The sequence below is a fragment of the Ascidiella aspersa genome, chromosome 8 (genome assembly GCF_963924565.1).
Source record: "Ascidiella aspersa chromosome 8, kaAscAspe10.2, whole genome shotgun sequence".
NCBI lineage: Eukaryota > Metazoa > Chordata > Ascidiacea > Phlebobranchia > Ascidiidae > Ascidiella > Ascidiella aspersa.
This window is the reverse complement of record NC_139454.1, coordinates 2,234,693-2,258,934: the sequence shown is the minus strand read 5'-3', so window position 1 is coordinate 2,258,934 and position 24,242 is coordinate 2,234,693. Positions and strand designations below refer to the sequence as shown.

General features: G+C 35.3%; 1 protein-coding gene across 1 annotated transcript; it reads right to left on the bottom strand.

The window, feature by feature from the left end:
* Window positions 1–24,242, bottom strand: LOC146134841 (cilia- and flagella-associated protein 70-like). Its single transcript, XM_083395680.1, has 23 exons — window positions 23,751–24,242; window positions 22,988–23,099; window positions 22,270–22,448; window positions 21,559–21,735; window positions 21,015–21,142; window positions 20,521–20,670; window positions 19,351–19,430; window positions 18,778–18,956; window positions 17,923–18,105; window positions 16,929–17,158; window positions 16,109–16,241; window positions 15,534–15,665; window positions 14,805–14,930; window positions 14,207–14,343; window positions 12,979–13,068; window positions 12,189–12,376; window positions 11,364–11,477; window positions 10,187–10,380; window positions 8,015–8,167; window positions 6,772–6,933; window positions 5,692–5,781; window positions 1,033–1,134; window positions 1–163 (listed from the first exon to the last, which is right to left on the bottom strand). The coding sequence occupies exons 1-23, from the start codon at window positions 23,895–23,897 to the stop codon at window positions 35–37; spliced, it is 3,315 nt and encodes a 1,104-aa protein (XP_083251806.1). The 5' UTR covers window positions 23,898–24,242; the 3' UTR covers window positions 1–34.

Here is a 24,242-nt window from a genome sequence, read left to right as displayed (position 1 = left end):
GTAGTTTATTTAAAAGTTGTTCGTCAATCCAGCTTCAAAACACCGGGTTGCCAAATCCGGCTTGTCTCTGTAGATCGTGGATTTCGTCAAGCACGACTTGGTCCTCTATGCCGAGCTTGAGGGCGTATTTGTAAGACTGCTCGGCCTCAAGTTTGCGACTCGTCTAGGAGTTGGCCAAAAAATAAGTGGTTGTTTGAAAATAAATACTGTGTAAACTAAACTATGCTGTGTAGAACTTTTAGCTAAGAAAACCTTGGTTTCCTATGATTACTTGTCTCATACGTCCCGTTGTGACGTCATCTTGTGACGTCATCGCTGTTAAAATGTTTTATCGTTCCAGGAAGAAAACTACTCTTTGACTTTTACGACTGGTTGTAAACAAGTCATTGAAAACGACTTAAGTCCCTGTCAAGTCATTTGCAAAATAACGTTAAGTTAAGGTTTCGGCAAAAAATTGGAATTAAAAAACTAGTCGTTATTATTTAAGTCGTTATTAGGGAAAGTCAGCTGAAAGTCATTGATATGAAAACTAAACGTTTCAACTAATTAGTACATTCGTCTGATTGTGAAAAGTAACTCAGCTGAAAAACTAATAGAAACGCAACATATAGTAACAAATTGATTTACGTACAAAAATTGAGACGAACAGTTCTATTTTGCTAAAAAAACTAATGAAATTCTTAATTTCAACCGAAGTTATTTGTCTCAATAACTTAAATCCAAGTCATGCCATTTTACCAAAATATACTTAAGTCATTGACAAGATACGTAAACCGTAATCTTTGGTCAAAAAACAGCTTCAGAAAGGTTGTGTGTGTATCTTTCATTGTATCAAGCCATTGACTTAAGATATATATTAGAACGCTGTAAAGCTCCACAAAGTTAGGTAATTTGGGATAAATAACCCAATTTTAAGTTATGACGATACTCCACAAAGTTAGTGTCTTAACCAACCAACTTCCCGTGGCTAACGACTTTGTTTTTTTGGAAGGGAATCACAGCAGACCGCAGCAACCAGCAAAGGCTACCTACCTGAAGGCATACGAGTGATAGGTAGGCCCACACTTCAGCATTCGTGTTGTTCAACACGTTCGCCTCCGCCAGCGCGTCTTCGGCTTCGGTGATCTCCCCAAGCTGAGAAACAATAGAAACGTTACAAAGCAAGAAGCAATCTTTAAAGCAGTGTTTGTCAAACTTTTTGGAACAGTACACACTTTTACGTTCACTGAAAAACTTCTACACCCCAGTCGACGCAATTCACTGAACTTGTAGAAACATACGCCCTGCTGTGCTGCAAAATGAACTATTAACCGTTAAGAAGAACTAGTTAGTACCCCACAATAAGGAATAGTAAGATAAATATTTGGTTATGATGTCACAAATAGATAGTATCTTACAAGCTACGTACGTTTAAATACATGTTGTGCCATGTAATGTACACTCCAGTCAGTCTGGTAACAAATCTGTTAATTAAGTAGGATAACTGATCATAGGCTTATTGTAATGTGGTATCTTGTACACCCCATCAATGTGGTACAACCTTAAACGATTCTGGTACACCATGGGGTGTACAATACACTCGGTTGGAAAGCACTGCTTTAAACTACGTCCGATTGATAAATGTGGATATTTATCTGAGGCCGTTGCATTTGGTCAACGACGGCCTCGAAAAAATATATCCGGTGTGCGATCTTAATGTTTACAGTTATCCCGCCCTTTATGAAAACAAATTAGTGGAATCTGTATTAGTGAAGTTTGACAACTCTACTTAAAGAAATGGCGCTAAAACTACCGATTACTTCTTCCAAATGCAAACTCTCCTGTGAAAGTGAAATCGCGTATCTTGGAGCATAAAAAGAGGGCTTTAGTTAACAGTAGTTCTAAAACTTTGGAGCATAATGGTTGGAGGTTGTGGTAAGACGTTGAAAAAATATCAAAGCCCATACAGAAGTAGGTGGTATTTTCGTTTTGAATATATTTTTATTCATTTTTCTTGTGTTGTATTTTCACTTTGCGGACCCTTATACTTCTTTAAATTTATATTCTGTCGTTTGTGATCTGCACTTATAGTAGGGAGGTATTTCATCTACGAAAGCTGAAACAGCTAAGGTACAACGGTTCTTTACTTCGTTCTTTAATGAGCTGAACCTTACTTTTATTGCGAGCAATGATGCAAGGCCAATTTTAAAACTTCTGACAATTGTGGTTTTCTTCTTGGATTTCAAAAAAACAACATGCGACATAGATCTATGTTTTCCGTCGTATTTTGTGGCGTTAAATATCGCGCTAATTGTAATGGCGCTCGTTAAAGATATCGCCAAGTTTCACGACGTCGTTTTTTACGCTTCGAAATACAAGCAACTCAGCTGCATAAAAAAAACGTTCTTATAAATTTCTGTACAAGGCACGCTTTAGACAGCGAGAGTGAAAGAGAAATGAAAAATGTCATGCATTTATGAATAAAAGCCCACAGTTCCAGAATATGTAGGGCGCCTTTAGGCTAAAAAGATTAAGGCAAACATACTAGATGTTCAAAAAAAATCTTAACATTTACGTAGTTAACATAGACAAAAATATTGGGAACGACCTCTTGCCCAGTTTGCAAAGAGGTTGCGGGCCGGTTGTTTTAATTTAGCGGGCTGTGTAGGTTGCCGACCCCTGTCCTAGATACACAAGTATACAGGATTCATTTTGAGAGATAGTTGAGAAATTTAAGAGACGCTTTGGTTTTTCAAACACCTTAAAACAACACTGTGTAAAGCATCGTGTGGTGTTTAAAGCCAGGTGTTCATTTTACTTACTCCGAAGGCTGTATAATGCACGCCAGATGTCAAATGAAGGGAGGGCGTCGTTATTTAGCGACCGCCATTGTTCAGTGCGCTTTAAGACCTCATAACGCTAGCATTACGAACTAAAAAAACAGCGATGCTTCTTTTTTTTGGCCAGGAAAATTGTGAGCTGCTCCAGTGGTCCTTCAAAATAGAACTTTTCCACTTTGTGTGTTTTGTTATTACCAGTGTAACAAACAAATCTTTTTGAAAAGACTTAGATTCCGGCCAAGTCATTTAAAAGATAACTTAAGTCCAAGTCAAGTCTTTGCAAAAAATAACAAGTCAAGTCCCAGTCAAGTCTTATTGGAGCAAGTCAACTTCAAGTCAAGTCATTGATATAAAAATAAAAAAAGTTAAACTATTAAAACAGGTAAACTCGTCGCTTTATGAGCAATAGGTCGACTAAAAAATAACAAAACGCAACAGCAAGCAAATTGTTTCAAGTGCAAAAGTTGTGATAACTAACCTGATTTTAAAATGAAAATTACTTGAAAGCAATTCATTTTAACCAATGACTTGAATTGAAATTACGTCGTTTGTGCAAAATACTCAAGTCAAGACAAGTCATTTTAAACGAGTTACTTAATTACACGTAAGTCATTGTATTGACTTATGCCACAACCCACAACAGCACTGAAAGCAACCTTAAGTTGTTCGGCATTCACTTTTTCTCTTCTAGTGTTACGCAAGTAGGTTTATCACCAAGTTGCTCTGCACCGCAAAGTATTTAATGATTTGGTTTGAAATTAGAATATCAAAGCCCATACAGAAGTCGGTATCATTTTGAACGTTTCGAATAAATCTTCATTTATTTTCAACATAGCACCGTTCAAAATTCATACTTCTGTATGAGCTCTGATATTCTTATTACGTCTTGCTACAACCTCCCACTATTATGCTCCAAAATTCAACATTTTGTTTTTTTAACGCATTTTTAGTTGACTAAATAAACTGGTTCATAAATGCAGGTCAGCATTCTTTGTGTGTTAAATTACAGGTGTTTATGCTCCAATGGTTCGAAATTGTTTCGTCACAAAAGTCCCCCGCTGCTTTGAAGGCGCGGAAATCTTATGTTCGTGACGATATTGCACTGAATATGTGAATAATAGAAATCACCTTGACCCTTGCAAGATAAATGTCGACCTTAATTCCTGATCATAACGATATTTTACAATATCGTACAATATCGTGGTCTTCACCTGTGAAGGCGTTACAACCCCCGCATGTTGTTGAATGTACTGCATGGATGTGACAAGTTATTTTAATGAAAACGTACCTTAATTAATTTTGTGGTTAAGGGAAATTTGGTAATTTCACAACACTCCATTTATACTGATGTATTTTTAGTTATGATATGAATCTATCTGTGATATTTAATACACACACTAATGCTTCCCGCCCATTAATAAATATGGAAAAAATCAGAAAGACGAAATACATAAACCGAACAATTACTTTTTTTATTCTATTGCCTTTTGTTATACTATATACATGTTTAAATTTCCTTAATACAATTATCCTGAAAAAACAACAAAATTTCTTTGAACATCTTGCACACGTTTTTTCAGTGATTTTAATAAAAGGCTAAAGCCATAATATTAAAACACTTGATTTTTACATTATTGATGGCATGAGTTATTGTTAAAACATTTGCGGACACCGAAATATATCAGTTTTTATAAAAATATTATACTATTCCTATTGAAAACAAATAAAAATAGCACTTTTTCGCCAAATTTGCGAGCAGCCGGTTTCGCGATACTGGTTCGCGCGCGTTTTCCAAACAAAAACAAACAACAAAAGACGCTCCTAAAGACGGCGCTCGTTAAACCCCGCGGCGCCCAAAACCGCGGTGGCTCGTGAAACGCGAGCGGCGGCGGGAAAACAAAGCGAGCGCGCCCGCCGAAGTCGAAGCTCGCAGCTGCAAAGGCCGAGGACCGGGCCAAGAAAAACAGCATCTGCGGGAAAATGAGCCCTCCTTTCCCGCGGGCGGCTCGGGTCGGCTTTGATGTCGCGCTAACGGCGGGTACAGGGAGTGAGGTCGTTTGTTTACACAAGTTTCTGTGGTGCTGTTGCTTTTTGTGCCAGCGGACTCACACGTGGCTGCTTGGCGTTATTTTAGGCGCGCCTTTTTTCTCAAGTCTTAATTTTCATTATCGACACGGTTTTAATGAGTTTTTCTTCAGGAAGTGTAATAAACTTTATTTCGTGACGCATTTTGCCTTTTTTTTCTGGACAGGTTTTATTTTTTTTTCTCAAATATTTTTTTTTCTGGCATGTTTCTAATTTTTTTTTTATATCCACGCGGTTTCTATATCGAAGTTTTTATTCTGTTGGTTTATAACACTTTTTTTTATGCGTATTTTCACTTTTTGTCCTGGACTGGTTTTCCATTTTACCTCGAATTTCTCTTTTTTTTCGGGACCAGTTTTCACTGTTTTTTTGGACTTGCCTTTTTCATTTTTTAAAGTTTTTCGGTGGTTTGCGTCGCACTGTTTGATAAGGTGAGAACAAAATGTAACTATTTTGGAATTCGTGTCGTCTGTCAAAGTAATGTCTTGCCTTGGGCGTTAATCATTGGATAAAATGACTCGTCGATTAGGGGAACTTAAAACGTTTTTGGTTGATTAGATTGACTTATAGCCAACTCGAACTCACCCTTTAGTCATACTCGTTAACTCACATAAAAGAAAACTAACATTTAACTACACGAACTACTTAAAAATAATCCGGTAGCAACTACTCGTATACTCGCTTACTTATCCCAAATAAAACTACTCGTTTACTCACCCTTTAGTCAACTACTCGTATTCTCGTATACTGACCCTGTAGCCAACTACTCATTTACTCGTTAACTTACCCTGTAGCATGCGATGCCCACTCCGAGCCAGGATAAGCAGGTTGGTGAATGTTTACAAGCAAGAAGAAACGTTCGTTTAGCTTTCTCAAACTGCAACGAAAAAGTCACTTGAAGTTTTGCAAAGCGTTGGAATTAAACTTTATAAAAACTAATTGTCATCTACATCGGAATTACATTTATAACGAATAATTAGGATAGAATACCTGGAAAAAATATTGTACCAAAATAAAGTTGGTAGTGAAGGAAAATAAAAAGGCAAATAAATCCTACGCCTTGGTATAATTGAAAAAACAATTTTACCAATAAAATAGGAACCAAAACCATCCAAATATACACAACATTTTCAAAATGGGACCTTAGCCTGTTGTAATAAGACTTGAATTTAGTAAAAACTACTAAATCTTTAAAAAAATAAGTTTAAAAACTCTATTTAATGATTTTAGAAAAAGCATGGGATTTCTTTAAGACTTCTCACTACGCAAATTAATTCAAAGATATTTAAAGAAAAAAAATTATAGAAACCTTTTTGTACAAAAAATAAATATAAAATATATTCATAAAATTATAATTTGTTTAAGACTTCTCAAATACGCAAATCAACTAAAATATATATAAAAATTCTACATAAAATGAATTTAAAACTACTAATGACTTTCTTTAAGACATTTCCAAAGGCATAAATATTGTAATGCTTCAAAGACTTAGTAACAACCTTGTGAGCAATTTTTTTGCATGGCTTTTCAGGAAATACTAAGAGTTCTGTTATTTTTTGTTCGCACACCCTTTGTTATTTTTGTCGGGTTTCGATTTAAATATAATTTGTAGCTTTCGTGTCAAATTTTTAGTCTATGGCTTAAATTAAACTATGCCTTACACAATTAAATAGGCCATAAAGCATTTACATCAAAATGCGATTTAGCAAACTCACGCTTGGTTAAAAAGTCACCGTACTATGTAAAATGAGGAAGATTTTCGCGCGGGTATTTTATGCAACTGAACTAGGAAAACTGTTAATACGATTTTTACCTAAGCTACATTTTAAAGATTGAAGACTTTGTGATTAGCAATTTTATCTTTCACCTGTTGTTCCTGCAAGTAAATGGATGCTAGTCGAAGGTAGATGGCGTGAGTTTCACTCGCGTCCACCACGAATGCCAGGGTCCTCTCGTAACAGTCACGTGCCTCCAGGAACGAGCTCGACACGTAATGGAGGTGACCTTTGAGCGACCACGCGTCAGGATGCTGCAACGTGATTGGTCGAGAGGTTTAGAGGCGTCACGGTCGGTCGAACTTGGCGGTTTTTAACTCTTTTTAGGGTTGAAACGCTTTTGAAATAAGGAATCTTCCGCAGAAAATCAATTTTAGGAAAAAAATCTTGCGTTTGAATAGTTTGGGTGCTATCTCTTGTTGTTATATTTTCCTCGTAGTGCTTAGAATATTATAGGCGGTTTTACAGATTTTACGTTTTAGCCACAGCTTTTTATTTTCTTATATGCTTGTTTTTGTACAGCAACTAAGAATACCTAATTTAAACGGCAAAACAAATGTTTCTGGTATTTTAAATAAATAATTTTATATTTCAAGGTTTAAATCCGTTTTTACTTAACAGATATAGCCTAATTAGGTTTCGTATCGGCAGCCACGTCATACTATCGGACAAATATCGATACCTAGAGTATCGGCTTCAATCCGATAATATCGTACATCTTAGGTAGAAATTTATTGTATGTAGCTACGGCTAAACTTATGGGAATTAATTGGTGAACTTTCAAACAAAGCTATCACCTTACACCAAGGGTGCCCAACTCAAACATGCCGGCGTGCCAATTTTTATCCTATAACTTCTTCCCGTGCCAAAGTTTAGTAATATAATTCTTTCTAATAATAAAAGCGTTTTTATTTACAAATAATAAAAAAGTGTAGTAGCAGTGCGCATTACTGCATCTAAGTGTCCGAAGGTGAGCTGACTCTTGCTTTTTGTTTCTCCACACAAAACTTAATAGTTATGTGAATGCTAGCCTCCACTACAATATATTGTTGTAGTATTCGAAGTAATTGTTTGTTGTCGTGATTGCAGCGATTGTTTTATATTGTGAATAAACAATGGGAATTTACTGTATACAAAATTAGGTATTTTTTACAATTGGCTGAATAGCAGGGGGGCTTGCGTGCCATTTTTTATTTGGTCGCGTGTCACATTTGGCTCGCATGTCGCTTGTTGGACACCCCTGCCTTACACGTTAAATTTTTAACGCAAGACTGAAAACAACTTCTCAAATTACTGTGACAACTACAACAAGCCTTACTTAACAAATCATCTCACCTCGTTGTTTAGCGAGATCGCGTGTTCCAGATTTTCGCGCGCTTCGCTGTACGACTTGCGCATCATATTCATCCGCGCGTACGCGATGTAGTACTCCGCGCTTGGGCCTCCTGAAGGAGAGAGAAGTTCGTGACTCAGCGATTTCTCGGCGAACTGAAAAAAAATAAAGGATGACGCAGCTGATTTTTGAATTTCTAGTTCGTATAAAGGATTTTTTACACTTTTTTAAAACCAAACTAAATATAATATAATCTGTTTGATCTTTAATTTATAAAATAAATAATTTGTTTTTTAATTTTAAACTAAAAAACTATTTTTCAACCAAACTGGCTTTTTAAATTAATATCATTTTTAATTATAAAATAAAAAATAAATCAGTGAAAAAGATAAGCAAGATATTTGTCTAAGGACCTTCCCACCATACCCACACTTAACCTTAGCAAAACACCAAGCAAGACTAGAACGTTTAGTTATTTCACATCCACTAAATGTTGCCTCTTGAAATGGTCGGAGAATTTCCCATAAGTGATTCGCGATAACGTCCTATATACGTCATTCTCGTCAGCTTGGAGCGATTAGAGCTTAGATAAAAGCCCACTGTGGGTCAGTTGAACCATGTCCACTCTCTTTAAACTATTTCAGCGTGTTTAAATAGAATTGAAAAAAAGTTTAAGATAACAATTTTTCACAAACTTTAATTTAATAATAACTGAAGCGTGGTTGGAGTTTTTGCAAGTCAAAATATAATTGTTTTTCAATATGATTTTGGAGCATAATGGTTGGAGGTTGTAGTAAGACGTAGTAAGAATATCAAAGCCTATACAGAAGTAGGTAGCATTTTGAACGTTTCGAATCACTCTTAAGATTACGACTGGGGGTTGTAGTTAGAAGAATAGTAAGAATTTTAAAATATAATATGGTTTCAAAGTATAGTTATCTTACGTTCATGACTTACCTTTAACGCTTGTGTGTAACCAAGTTAAAAATTTCACAAAAAATAGAATTAGGCCAACTTTATTTAATTAACCTACGTGACAGTATCCACTGCAACACAAAACACCCATAAAATTATACCACGTGACATTATTTTTGAAATGAATTAAACCACGTGGCATTAATTATTTTACGCCCTGAAACACAAAGTACCCAAAATATTCATAAATGCGTTTGTCTTATCAATTTTTTTTCGGAAAGTGCAAAATTAAAGTGACTATATTATTATATATTATATATAAACGAACCACGCGAACGCCATTGGCGAGCGCGAATTGTGACGTCACACAGCAGGTCGCTATTTTTATCGCGCGAAAGTGCTTCGGGGTGGAAATCTGTATTAGAATAGGGAGTCGTCATTCCTCAAACGTTGTGGGAATATTACCTAGTACTGGGGAAACGACCTGTTATCTCGGATATTTTAGTGCTGTTTTTGGAATGTGTTGCTATTTATAACAGGATTTAAGCCAGAAATGGAATCGGCATTAGAGGAGCGCGTGTGCGTGTGTGTGTGCGTGTGTTCGTGTGTGCGTATGCGCGTGTGCGCGTGTCCGCGTGTGTGGTGCCGCCATGTCCTTATATTAGAAACTTAGAATAAACAGTAATATCCGAGGTTTTATAAATAGCGCAAAGCTGTGCCACCCTGGTGGTTGGTATGAGTCAGTGTGAAACGAAACGACAGCGGATTAGGGTTTTCTCCGGAGTTGAAAAATCAGCCTGTTATTTCTAATGTATCTTAGCCCTATACAGAAGTAGGGACCATTTTAAACGTTTGAAATAACCTTTTATTCATTTTCAACATCTTGGAAAATTGTTATTCGAAACGTTCACAAATGCTTCCTATATACCTTTGTATGGGCTTTGATATTCTTACCACGTCTTACTACAACCAACCATTATGCCCCAATGTAGATTAGGCTTGCTTTTGAAATGTGTTGGTAGCGGGTTAGGGTTTTCTTTAGACTTTGCGAAGTAGCGCGATATCTTCTACGTAGAACAGTGTGTTGCTTTATTTGGCGATGTTTTAGCAATTAATAGCAACTGCGCGACACAAAAGCGTATGTAAGTTATGCGAGCAGACAGGAAATTATCTCGAATTTAACAAAGTAAAAAATTAAAAACTGAAAAAATCACTACTTTAATATCATTCTCCGAAAACAAATCTGTACGTGTTCTTACCTTCAAAGCCTTGCGGTCCAAGAGCCATTTGGCCGCCTGCAGAAAAATCCCCTCACTTGGCGGGGGGGTCTCGGCCGGCGCCGCGGGCCTTGGTTTGGCCTCGCGCACTATTTCCACGGACTCGGTGGTCTTGGGGTCCGGTTCGCGGGACGACACGCTGTTCTCTGCCGAACTGCGTACACGACTGGAGTTGTCTGCGAATATAAAAAAGCAAACTCTTGTGGCGGGTTTTTATAGTGCGGTGCTGCCGCGAGATGGCACTAAAGGGCTAATGACGGCGGAATTAAGCAAACAGCTTTAACTGTTTACGCTTTGCGTTTTGTACAGAATATTGGTCAAGTGATTTGTAAAATAACTTAAGTCCAAGTCAAGTCATTTGTAAAATAACTCAAGTCCAAGTCAAGTCATTTGTAAAATAACTTAAGTCCAAGTCAAGTCATTTGTAAAATAACTTAAGTCCAAGTCCAGTCATTTGTAAAATAACTTAAGTCCAAGTCAAGTCATTTGTAAAATAACTCAAGTCCAAGTCAAGTCATTTGTAAAATAACTTAAGTCCAAGTCAAGTCATTTGTAAAATAACTTAAGTCCAAGTCTAGTAATTTGTAAAATAACTTAAGTCCAAGTCTAGTCATTTGTAAAATAACTCAAGTCCAAGTCTAGTCATTTGTAAAATAACTTAAGTCCAAGTCAAGTGATTTGCAAAATAACTCAAGTCCAAGTCAAGTCATATTTAGAGCAAGTCAATTCAAAGTCAAGTCCTTATCATAAAAATTTAAACGTTGAACACAAAACGAGCAAGCAAATTATTTTATGTGCAAAACTTAAGATAAACACCTAAATTATAAAATATGTTTGATGAAAACACTTCATTTCAGCCTATGCAAGTCATTTGTCCAAAATACTTGTCATTTGAAAACAATGACTTAAGTGCATTTAAGTCAAGTCTGACTCAAGTCATTGCAACATTGGTAAATACAAAACTTTTTCGTTCAATGTTTAACATTGTGTAAAACAACGAGGCAGGTGGAAAGATTACATCACAACAGTTCATCAATCAAAAAGTCTTAAACAGTGTTCAGGAATTATTTTTTTACACCATGGTTCAGTAAAGTTGCTAGCAACTTCACAACGTGTTGTCAATCAAAAAGTCTTGGCCTATATTCAAAGCTCACCGCACCTTTTTTCACCTTGCCCCCTTTAACGGTGGAACCGGACTTGGCCGAGCCCGGTGGAACCTTGCTGGCGCTTTCGGCGCCGGTAGTCACGGTTCCGGCTCCATCGACGTCAGTTCCTGTGAAAATAAGCATCGATAGGTACGAGATAAAAGTGTAAGCCGGCTATTTTAAAAGATAAACAAAAATAATTTACTATCGAGATTTTAAACCGTAAAATCCAATCAAGTCATTACGACTCGCACAAGAAATGGTTGTTTAAAATAAAGCTTTTATTTAAATATTATTTTTTTTCAGTTTTTCTTTTTTTCATTTTTTCTATAAACAATCATATTCTTTCTAACTATATTATTTTATGTTAGTTTTTAATTTAATTCAATGATTAATTTAATTCAATTCTCAATAAAATAGATTTTCCCAAATTGTTAAGGTAAAAAGACCATTTTTTCAGAAATAAAAAAAACATTTTCTTACATGAAAGGTATGTATATATTTTTTTAATTCATAAATTTAAGTCAAATTCCAGTTCAAGCGATTTTTAAATCAATTTAAAAATATTATTTTTCTTCGAAATTAAAAAATTATTGCAAAACCTTAAATATGAATTACTATAAAAAAAATCATCATTCGTTTTAAAGAAAAAAAACATGTTTTTCAATTTATCAATTTAAGTAAAACATCAGTTCAAGCGATGTTTTTAAAAAATCTAAAAATATTAGTTTAAACTTAAATTGGAAAGCTCATTGATTTTATTTGAAAATAAAAAAAAATATCGCAGAAGCTTAAACATGAATCGGAACAATTGGAACAAACGCTGATGACGTCACGACCTGGCAGGGATTGCGTGGCGTTTCCCGACGCTTGTGTGACGTCAGATAAGTGCGACTTATAAGCGTCCTTTGCGATGTTGAGGTTCTGGTTGACTCTTGTGGCTTCGCAGAACGAATGCTCGGCTCGGATGTCGTTTCCTTGAACGTCGTAGAAGAGAGCGAGGATCGTCCAAGCCAGGGGGGAAACGCTAGGGGGGTAAAAAATTAAAAATATTTTAAACTATTTTTAATATGGTAGAGGGGAAAAAATATTTTTAATTGTACATTTTTTACTCACAATTTAAAATTATTTTTTTTTAGATAAATTTGTTTTTCACTAAATCTATTTAAAAACAATTTATATATATATAAATCTTTTAAAAGAGGGTTAAATTACATGCTAGGGGGAAGCGGGGAAAATAAAAATTATCCTAATTCTTTTTAAATATGATGTCGTTTCTTTGAAAGTCGTAGAATAGAGCCAGGATCGTCCAAGCAAGGGGGGAAAACGCTAGGGGGTAAAAAACATCAAAAATTATTTTAAACTTTTTTTTTAATATGGGAGGGGTAACAAAAAATAATTTTTAATATTGAAGTTACAAGTCTGTTTTTTCGGGGCAGATGTGTCTATTGTACTTCTACATTTTTTTTTAATTTTGTCGACTCTTTTCATAGGTTTGTTTCCTTTTTTTCTGCCAGCAAGGTACATCGAAAAAAAAAGGTATAATACATATTTGCTGGGGAGGAATTCACAGTGTTTTGGCTTATGAGGGAGGAATATGAAAAAAACTTTAAAAACCACTGCTCTAACCTGTCTTCAAGTGATACGGCACGCTCCAATATTGTTTCAGCTTCATCGTAGTTTTCCTCCAAGGTGCACATTACACCATACATTAGTAACCTGGGGAGAGTTGAACGTTTAGTAAACTGTTTCTCAATGGCTAGCGAAACCCCTCGAAAATAACAAACAAATTGCGGACTCCTATGAGATTTAGGTAATTTAGCGGAATGTCACAATACACGAAACTAGAACACAACACATCGACTATATGCAACGTAGGAAGTTATAATTGGATTTATTTCACTCTTTATAAAAAAGTTGTAAGAGTTGAGCAAAAATCAGACTCTTAAAGATTTTCAAATATCTCTCGGCACCTTTGAGTATTAGAAATAGCATACCAGGGTGCCGCGGCATCCCGGTTGAAAACCACTGGTTTGGTTATATAATGATAGATTGCTTCATTAACCAGTGCAGGAATTTAGTTTAACCTGTGATATTCATTTTTAGTTTTTATTAGTCCGATTCTTTCATTCTAAATAAATTTCCGATTGAATGTGAATTATTGTTCGATACCCGGCCTGGAAATGTTTGTAACGTTTGCATGCTACAAAAACGCAGACCGACGATATATCGTAACTAATGGTTAAAAAATAGTAAATTTACAAAAAGGTGAAGCGTAGACAAACGTTGGAGGAATTTTTAGAGGGAATAACTGATAAACAAAAACAGACACGCATAGCTACAAAACAAACGGGTTGTAATATTAATTTGAACTAAAGCAGTCATTGATGTTTTTAAAACTGATTATTTTGCCCTATTAACACATTGTTGTCTTTGGGGTATTAAAATTAAGCAGTGTTTAAATTGTGCTTTTTTATTATTACAAAAAAGGTAAGACTGACCCTCTACACCAGACCTGGGCAAACTAAGACCCGCGAAGCAATTTTTTTTTTTTTGCGGCTTACTTTTAATAAAGCTTTTTTAATAGAAATGTGGCTTTACGTTTTCTTCGTAATTTTGGAATATTTTATTAAATGAATTATACTTGCAAGGCATAATTCTGATACTCTTACCAGATGTCAAAACTAAAGATTTATATTTATCTTTACAATGGAATCACACTTTATATTATATGTATTTCAAATCCCCTTTTTAGATCCGGCCCGCCGGGACATTTTTAGTCACTCATGCGGCCTCTTGTCAGAAATAACTGCCAATACAGACAACTCTACCCCCAAGACACCCCTAAACTTCTCACCCGTCCACGTAGGTTTGTTGTAAAGCGATCGACTCTCTAAAACACTCCTTGGCTTTTGAGTTGTCTCCAGCCAGTAAGTTGAAGGTTCCGAAGTCGAACCAATGATCGGGTTTCTGGTCGTCCATGGAAAGCCGCTCCTGAGTTGGTTTGGAAATTCAATTTTTTGCATGAAATTTACTGGATTTTCACCAGAAACCGGTTAGAAATGTCATAAACTGGTTTAATCCTGAATTCGGGGGCTATTGGAAGCCAAAAACGTTATTTTGTTAAAAATGAAAATTTTGCAAGGCTATAATATTCCCTGGACGTTTTTTTTTTAATTTTGACGATTTAAAAAAAAAATTTTTGTCTTTTTTGATCAACGATAACGACTTACGTATAGTAGTACTGGAAACCTTTGACAGATTAACTAAATCAGTCGATCAATGATGCAAGCAAGGTAGTCTAGTAAAACAACTAGAAAAATAAAAAATAAAAAAAAATAAAAAAAATAAAATAAAAAAAAAATGAAAAAAATAAAAAATAAAATAAAAAAAATACTGAAAGGACGTTTCAACACGGTAAAATCGCACTACAGTCCTAACTGTACTAAACTCGCCTGGTAATACTTGGAGGCCATTTCCAGGTCGTCATTTACTTCTGCTTCTTGAGCAAATAGCTTGAGTTGGGTTAAATCAACGGTGGAAGCTGATTGGCTGTCGTCAACGCTCTCCACTGACAATATCTAACCACAAGAACTTGGTTAACTCTAGGTATGTCGATTGGAGCCGATACCCAAACTAATATAGGAATTTAAGCCTTGATTTGCGATCCACGCAGTTATTGGACCTTTAAAGCTAAATTTATCAAAACAATTAGGAAAGGTTAACAACTGGCAGTTACTATAAGGCAACGCTAAAGCAATGTTTGGCCTCATGCCCTTAAAAATATACCTCTGTACCTTTTTAAGAGTAGTAATGGCATCATTTGGAATTGGTTTAGATCGCAATACGACCAAAATGACTGGGTAAGTGTAACATAACAAAAAATATAGTCTAAAAGTCAAAGCTGTTCAGAGCGGAGGCCATAAAAATACGCCAATAAAAAAACGACCTTTAACATTTTTTATCTACCACAAAAAACAACATTATTAAAACAAGTGAACACATTACCGAAGGCCCAATTTTTTTTACTTCTAATTGAAGTTTACCTTTGTGGGGACAAAATTGCATTACAGCGTTTCTAAACAGATATGGATGTAGTTGCACAATATAACCATGTCCTTTGATATTATTAAAATGGTTTAAAAAGGAAAATCACGACCAAACTTAGAACGTAAGGTTCTTACTTTTTGAAGGGAGGAATGCATCTCGTCCACGAGGTACACGTAGAGTTCAGAAATAAACTGCTGCAGTTCGTCCTTGTTTTGAAACGCGGTCGTTTTCATGTATTTTTCGCGCACAATCTTAACGATGGAATGCTGCGAAAAAAGAACGATTTTTGTGGTGAAAAAATACCTACATACCTACATGGGATAAAAAGAGCAAAAATTGTTTAAGTTGGTACAATATTTTTTTATCGCACTTGTATCATATTACTGATATAAATTACGTAATATTGAAAAACAGAGAATGTAAGCAAATAATAATTAGCTTTAATATTTTTTTTAATATTGGCAGGAAACAATAATGTCAAAAATCAGCTATCTCGAAAATTTGAGAAAAATTTCCCGATTTTAAAACTTTATTTTTTTTTAGCAAACGCATTTCGAATAAAAATATCGGCGGCTAAATATCGCGATTCGTCCAAATGACCTTGAGCTGCTCTTTAAAAAAAGCTTTAATAATGTTATTTAAATTGTCGGGAAACAGAAATATCAAAAATCCACTTAAATCTTTAAAAAATGAGATTCGTCTAAACCACCTTGAGCTGTTCTTTGAAGGCGAAATACTTCCCTGAGGAGTTGAGTTGATAAATCAGCTGCTTTCTTCTTTCCTGCTGCATTTCAGGATACTGCTCCGCGTCCTGCTGGATAGAAGCAGGGTCGAATGTTTCCCTGCGATTGCAACCACAATGACGTCATTTTTTTTTCGTTTGTGTTTGTTTTGCCAGGAACGCAATTCAAAAAGAACAGAAATTAAAATTGTGAGTAAAGACGCAGTTTGATAGTTGTGGCTTTTTGTTCAACTTAATAAATGTGCGTTATATATTTTGTTAGGTTTGATATATTTTGAATAGTTGTCTTATGACGTTTTCCTTGTAACACATTAAAATCGATAAAAGGGCGTATCTTTATGGAATCCAAAACCATTGGCAGCAGATTTCTGCTTGTCGATCACTTTTCCGCTGACGCGTATTTTAACAATAAAACTCAAAGTTTATAAACCAGAGTAAAACCAGGATCAGACATTTTTAAAGGGATATAGATTTCGCCTATACCAGCATCTTCAGTTCCTATAGGTAAACTAAAATACATTATGTATATGTATTTTACCTTACTTTTTACTTTAATATGTATATGTATTTTACTTATAGGATAGGCAAAATATATGGAAACTATAATTTGAATTCTAAATCTAAAAAAAAATAGTAATCACTAATGAAATCACCCAAGCTGAAATTTACCACCATCTCTTCTTACCTAAACTCATCCGCACCGTGGTATTCTAGCATTCACTTTTTACTTTCCAGCATTAGCTTAAATTTAGCATTTAAGTAACCTTTAAATCAATCTCTTCTTTACCTGAACTCATCCAGCACCATAGTTGCTACTGATGATAGTTGAGCTCCAAAGTCCTCCACCGCCTTCTCCGCTCCTCCAACAATCCTCTTCAGACTGGGATGAGGTGGGATGTACTCACGCACGTGGGAAGCAAGGTCCTCCGGCTCCCTCCTTGGCACTAGAGGGCGGGCGAGGGAGAACTCGAGGTGAAGGTAGCTCTGTGCTTCGCGGTACGCGTTGCCTTCCACGTTCTGTGTAATTAGTAGGGCGAGTCGTATTAGTTCGAAGAGCAAGCCAAGACTTTTAAATTTATTGAATGCTTTTCAACCTTTTAAATTGCCATCCGCACTTTCTATTTCGGAAAATTTCCGTCCGCATGAAACAAGCACATTAGGTTTGCATTTTGCAACCTTTAGTTTTATTTGTGAAATACCAATGAAAGGGTTTGTGTATTAAAACAGTGTGCCTAAAGGCCCTTTAACACTACAAGCGACGCGACCACAGTGACGCTCTCCTGCGCCACCTATAAACGCGCGAATTTGCGCTACAGTGCAAACGCCGCGTCGCGTAGCTTGTAGTGTAAACCGGCCTTAAGCCTTGACCGATATAAAATAGATAGCTTAGGGCAAAGCTGCATAGTTAACCACTATACGAGACTATATTATTCATAAAAAATTGATCCACTCGTGAAGGTAGAAATATCCACTTTTTCTGTTTACAGTGAACGATCAATCAGGATGTTCATCCTAGTGACCTTATCTCACAAAGGGAACTCAAACATGATAACGCCAACAATTAAAACATAAGTATGCCACCTTGTGAGCACATCTCATTCTGACCGGTCAGTAAAGTCGCTGTCGTAACACGCAGTCACTGTTTTAATGCTGTCGCCATTTATACAGTCGCTTTATTGACAGTCGCTGTTTTAAATGAATCGCTATTGTGAGGTCGCACCGACGGTCCCTGTTCTAACTGTCGCTATTTCAGCCAGGATCTCGATAATCACAGCACTTACCACGGATGCCTCTGTAGTTTCGACTGACGACTCCGAGTTTTTCACCGCCGATCCTTTCTTGGACGTGGTCTGTTCCTTACCGCCCTGGGACTTTCCCTTTTGTACCGGGGTAGCCCCGGTGCCGCGACTGGTGCTGCTCTGGGCGCGGGCCACACATTCAGCGATGGCGCTCTTGCGCTTGACCTTGGCAACACGTGGTCGTGGTTAGAGGTCATTCAGTGAAAAAGTTACAAAAACTTTATGGGAACGTTTATACATGAATACAGCTAAATAATTCCATATATATATAAATAAACCAAAAGTCGTTAAATTTGTAATGCACATTTAATGGAGTTTGTCATTTTTTATAGCCAATTATCGAAAATAATGTAATTTTTTAAAAAATATTCGGTTCAAACTTTCATACAAGGAACTCTTGCGCTTGACCTTGGAAACACGTGGTTGTGGTTAGAGGTCATTTTATGCTTTACCCGAGTTTAAAAGCCAAATTTGTCCGATACTTCGCGGTTTAATTCGATGCCGATTAAGGTTTTCTAAAATCATACAAAACGCAGGAATACGAACTTATACTTTTACCTTTACTTGGGTTTTTAAACTTTGAGTTTTATTGTTAATACACGCGTCAGCGGAACAGTGATCGACAAGCAGAAACCTGCTGCCAATGGTTTTGGATTCTATGAAGATACACCTTTTTAATTATATTATATTCAAGGGAGATAAAACCTCGGGTTTCTTTGAGTTTTATTGTTAATAATACGCGTCGGCGGAACAGTGATCGACAAAGCAGAAACCTGCTGCCAATGTTTTAAAGATACGCGCTTTTGTAAATATATATAAAAATAAGGACGAACTTACCTTCTCATGCAATTCGTTCTCACTGAACCCGTGCACTTTGAAAGCCCCAGTGACGCTATTAACCCCTGGGTAAAGCAGTGGGGCCAGATCGACGTACGCGATCCCGTGGTACGAGATGCTACCGTCGTCATCAATAGCCCCCTTGTCCTTCTTGCCACCTGCACCCCCGGTTTGACCAACTAGGGGGACAAAAATCAAGGTATTAATCGCAGGATGTAGAAGAAATTTCTCTTATTATGACTTGACTTGGGCAACCGATGACTTGGAGTGGGACTTGACTTGTTATTTATTCAAAAACGACTGGGACTTAATACAATTATTAATGCCATTATTTTTAAATGCCTTTAGTATGGTACCGCCTCAGGCCGGAAACCCATGCCTATGGCAAGCAAATTATGTGCTATAGACAATCATTTGGAGGTTGTTGTGAGACGTAGAATGAATATCAAAGCCCATAAAGAAGTAAGTGGTATTTTCAATGTTTCGAATGACACTTTATTCCTATTCAACATCAAATAAACCAGTTACTAAATGGAAATTTAAAAACATTGGGTTACAGAATATAAGGCTCACCTATTCCTTTTGCATTCGCAGCGGTAGTTCGCATTACTTCGACGGGCCACAGTCTAGTTTGGGCGATACGGGTCTGTAGTCTAAATGAAAAACAAATCGGAACCAAAGATTAGCAAATTGGGTGCTACCGTTAAAATCTTCGGACTGTCTAAGATGTATTAGTTGCTTAGACAGTTTCCAAATGCAAAACTTTGCTTTACAACATTTTGCAATGCTTTAACAGTTTTTTTTTTATGAAATTATCTTGGTTTTAAAAGAAGGACAAAGCGAATTCGTGCTCCAAAACAGAGGAGTATTAAAAGGGTAACTATTTGTTCAGGAAAGTAACTTATTTTTTCTCATAATTTTTTTTAACTCCAAAAAAACATTTTTTAGAAATGGTTGCCTTTCAAGACAAACTACCGTGATTTAAAGCATTTTTAAAAAGTATTCAACCTCTGACACAAATCATCAAGCATCGTGTTATAGTTTCTATTCTTGTTTTAGTTTTAAAGTTCAATTTATTTTAAAGTTAAGAATTGAGATTTAGGTTTTAAAGTTTAAATTCTTTAAGTTAAAAGTTGAATTTTAAGGTTAAAGTTTAAATTCTTCAAGTTCAAAGTTAAAAGTCGAATTATAAGTTCAAAGTTTAAATTTTTCAAGTTAAACTTAAAAATTAAGTTTTTAATAAAAAGTTAATATTCTTTAATGTTAAAATTCTTTAAGTTAAAAGTTGAATCTTCAAGTTATAATGTGAAAGTTGCATGTTAGGTTTAAAGTTTAAATTATTTAAGGTAAATTAAAGAAAATAGGTTTTCAGTTTAAAGTTAGAATTGATTAGGTTTCAACTTAAAAATTAAGTTTTCAGTAAAAAGTTGATATTCTTTAAGTTTAAAGTTAAAAATTGAGTTAATGTTTAAACTAAAAATTCTTCAAGTTTAAAGTTAAAAATTGAGTTTTTAATAAAAAGTTAATATTCTTTAATGTTAAAGTTAAAATCTAAAATTATTCAAGTTAAATTTAATAAAAAGTTTCAAGTTTAAATTTAAAAATTGAGTTTTCAGTTGAAAGTTAAAATTCTTCAAGTTAAATTAAAAAAATTAACGTTTTAGTTTCAACTGAAAAATTGAGTTTAAAGTTTAGACAAGTTCAAATTCTTAGAGTTTTAAATTTATTCTTTTTTAAACTCACTCCGTTTTTGCTTCGTTACCGAGGAAACAACGCTTCTCAACATCCCAGGTGACCCGACACTTTTCGTTCTCCGCCTCGCTACGGAAGTCGGAGAAAGCTGGAGAGCAGAAATCACCCTTTTCCTCTTCAAGCGGCAGCTTTTGGATTAAACTACACAAAATGCAAATTAAAAAAAGAATACTACTACCTGGGTATGCTATGCACGGATTTTGCCAAAAAACAATTCTGTTTTATAGAAATTCAGAAAATATTTCTATATTTAAACATTGTTGACTGCAAATCTACCGACAATAAATTTGACAGATGAACATACTGATCACAAAACTCAGTAAAATATTTTTTTCCACATCTTTTAAAATAATGTACAATCAATAAGAATTTCTATCAAATTAAACTTGAGCAAACTTTTTAACTAAAAATTCTGTAAAAAAAAAATTGTTACTTTTTACAATTTAGCTGAAACAATTTGCAGTTTTAAATATATTGTGGCTTACTTTGAAGCAATGTAGTGTGCATTTGAGTTTGCGTTTGGAATGGAATGCCACTTCATTCGGCGTTTAGCTGCCTCGCGGTCGGAAGGAAGTTTGAAGGAACCATTGGCAAAAAGGGTGGAGGTGTCCATCTGAAGGATTGATGAAATTAAATCAAAGTTGTTTAAACTTCTACTTTATTTTAGAGCATAATGGTTGGAGGTTGTATTAAGACGTAATAAGAATATCAAAGGCCATACAGAAGTAGGTTGCATTTTGAACGTTTCGAATAACTCTTTATTCATTTAATTCGAAACGTTCAAATTGATACCTAATTCTGTATGGGCTTTGATATTCTTATTACGTTTTAGCTTTAGTCATGCTTTAAAACTTAAAATTGGATAATTAGTGTTTAGAATAAAATAACTGATTTAGCCCAAAAAGTGTTTAAAATTGAAAATCTTTATTGTACAAAATTTTTTGGTACACCATGTTATTTTCCTGATATCTAGCCTAAAGTAGCGAAAATACTTTTCAAAACTGCACAAAAAGACTCAATAAAACTTACCTCAGCATTAGCAGGGACAGGGAGGCCAACAGTGTAGTTGTATTGGGAACCGGTGGGTGTCCAAGCGTCGGGTAATGAGTAAAGCGACCCAACACGAATCGTCAAGATGTTGCTCTGGTTGAGATGCCTCACATCGAGCAGGGGTTCGTTGACTTGCACCGAAATGTCAACTTCAGCCTAAAATCAAATTTGTTGAGTAAAATAAACCTATTATTCCTATATTTATGATATGAAGTCATACAAAATAATAAGGAAATAAAAAGTTCTCCAACTTAGTATACAGGATTCTTTTATCAGGAAATCAATGCTTTTTGTATTGAAATTGGAAGAAAACATAGAAAAAACAAATAATAAATTCCTGGAAGATCCTTTCCTAACTGTTCCTAAAAAGGATGTCTGCGTATTAAACAGACTGATACATTAAGCTAATTCGTATTATCCCTTACTAGGGTCATATCGGTGCGGATTCAAAACCAATTTATCAGAGGACTTTCAACAATGATTTTCGATGCAACACAGAATTTCTACATGAAAGGGTAAATTTAGCAAACAACAATAGATTAACCACTGAAAGTAACAACTCTAACTAAATTTTGATTATATCTCTAAAACTTTCAATTTCATTCATTTTGCTTGTTTAGTAATGACATCGTTGGTATAGGACAGGCTTGCAATACTTTTTGTCCAAAATATTGTACATATCAGAATTACCTTCACATGCTCAGCAGGGTTAACATCCATCGGCAGGATTTGGTGTAGCTCCAGGGTGCATGAGAAGTTCTTTGTTGTGCTGGAGAGGATTTCAAGCAGGTCGATTGAGCACTGACTAAGAACCGCCATCTTTTCTTCTTTCTGTTTCTTCTCTTTTGGCAGAACCTCGATTATCGATACTGCAGAAATAGTTGGAATTTTAGTAAAAATAAAAATAAAACAGTAGACTAATGAAATTGGTAAACTCCTTTGATGATGAAGAACAACTCTAAAAAAAACAGAAAATGCAACACACAGCAAGCAAACTGTTTTACGTACAACGATTCAGATAAATAACCTAATTCTATTAAAAAATATTTATTGAAAACACTTAATTTTAACCCAAGTTATTTGACAAAAAGACTTACACTTGGATTTAAGGGACAGTCATTTTAAAACAATGACTTAAGTGCAGTTAAGTCAAGTGATGGACTTGTATATATATATAGTGATGTAAACAGTGGGGTGATGTTAACTGGAAAAGTTCTATTACGACAAGATGTTTTACACTTTGTTTTGGGAACATTTAAATATACATGCAAAACTTGTTTTTATTAGAAATAAATCTGATTAAGACAACTTTGTAATAAAAACTGAAGATTAACTAAAACTGAAAAAAATATTTTAGCAGTTTTTACAATATAATTCATTTAAAAGTATGATAGAATATTAAGTTTACCCAAGATAGGTTTTGCGGCGATATCATCAAATGTGTTTTGCTCGTCTGACACATTGCAATCGAATGATGTTGTGAAGTTGTATTCAGCATCTACTTCACCAGAGGATTCAACCTTAGAAGCAAAACAATTAAAATATTAACTATATAGGAATCAGATAATCATTTACAAACTACTTGTCAATCTATTTTACATCATGGCCCTCTTTAAGAAGTAGGAATGTCGGATAATATCGGATTGGATCCATTACTTGATGCCTAGTGACAGCAGCACTACTCGTCCAATACCGGCCATGGTTTGGATCTAATGCAGTAATTTCTGTCTTAAAAGTTTAATATTAAAAAAATATTTGGCTAACAAGTAGAGCCACAAAAACTTCTGAACGCTAAAGCAAACTTTAACCTAAGAACCTGCATATAACTTGCGAACAATTCAATATAACTATTTTGCTTGTTTAGGCATATTTATGTCATTTGGTATGTGATCGGATCGCGATACTTTATAAATATCGGGTATAGGTAAAAGTATTGGACTTGTTAAGAAACTTGCTTTCTTGGGACTCACTTTCATCAGCTTTTTACGCAGTAGTCCTTTAGCACTGCTTTGATACACCACAGCTAAACAATTATAAGAATATACGAGAAACACAAAGACAAACTTCACTAGTGGACACCTTACAAAAAAGTAATGGCTTTAAAAAAGATTTTCTGACAAAATGTCTTTAATATCGATTGAATAAATAAAAATACTGTTGAGCGTTCAAACCTTTGCTGTGTCTCCAAGGTGCTTTCCATCGAATTCTACTTTTGCATACGACGTCAAAACTTCTCCTTTCTGTCCGCGCAGATGCCTTGCTCGGTGAATTGTCAGTTGGACCGCTTCGTTGATCCGATTGTCGCCCGAGTCCGTCATTGTGTTTCCTATCTATTTGAGTTGCTTTGTTATTCTAATGTTCAACAAAACAAAGTTATATGGCTTGGTATGTCTAAAGTAAATATGGAAAAAAACTACAGTGCAGTGATATGAACCAGCCCCCACCCCGAAAAAATATACGGCGCTGATCTAGAATCAAACCACATTTTCCTCCGGAAGCTTATATTGCTCACAATATTTGGGCAAGGGTAAGAGTTAGCATTTGGGTGGGTCAAGTATTATTATTATTATTATATTTACTCTAACATATTTATATCTATTTTGCTATTTCAACTTTGACAACTCATTTCGATAGTGTAAAAATATATGTGGTAAGATTTTTGA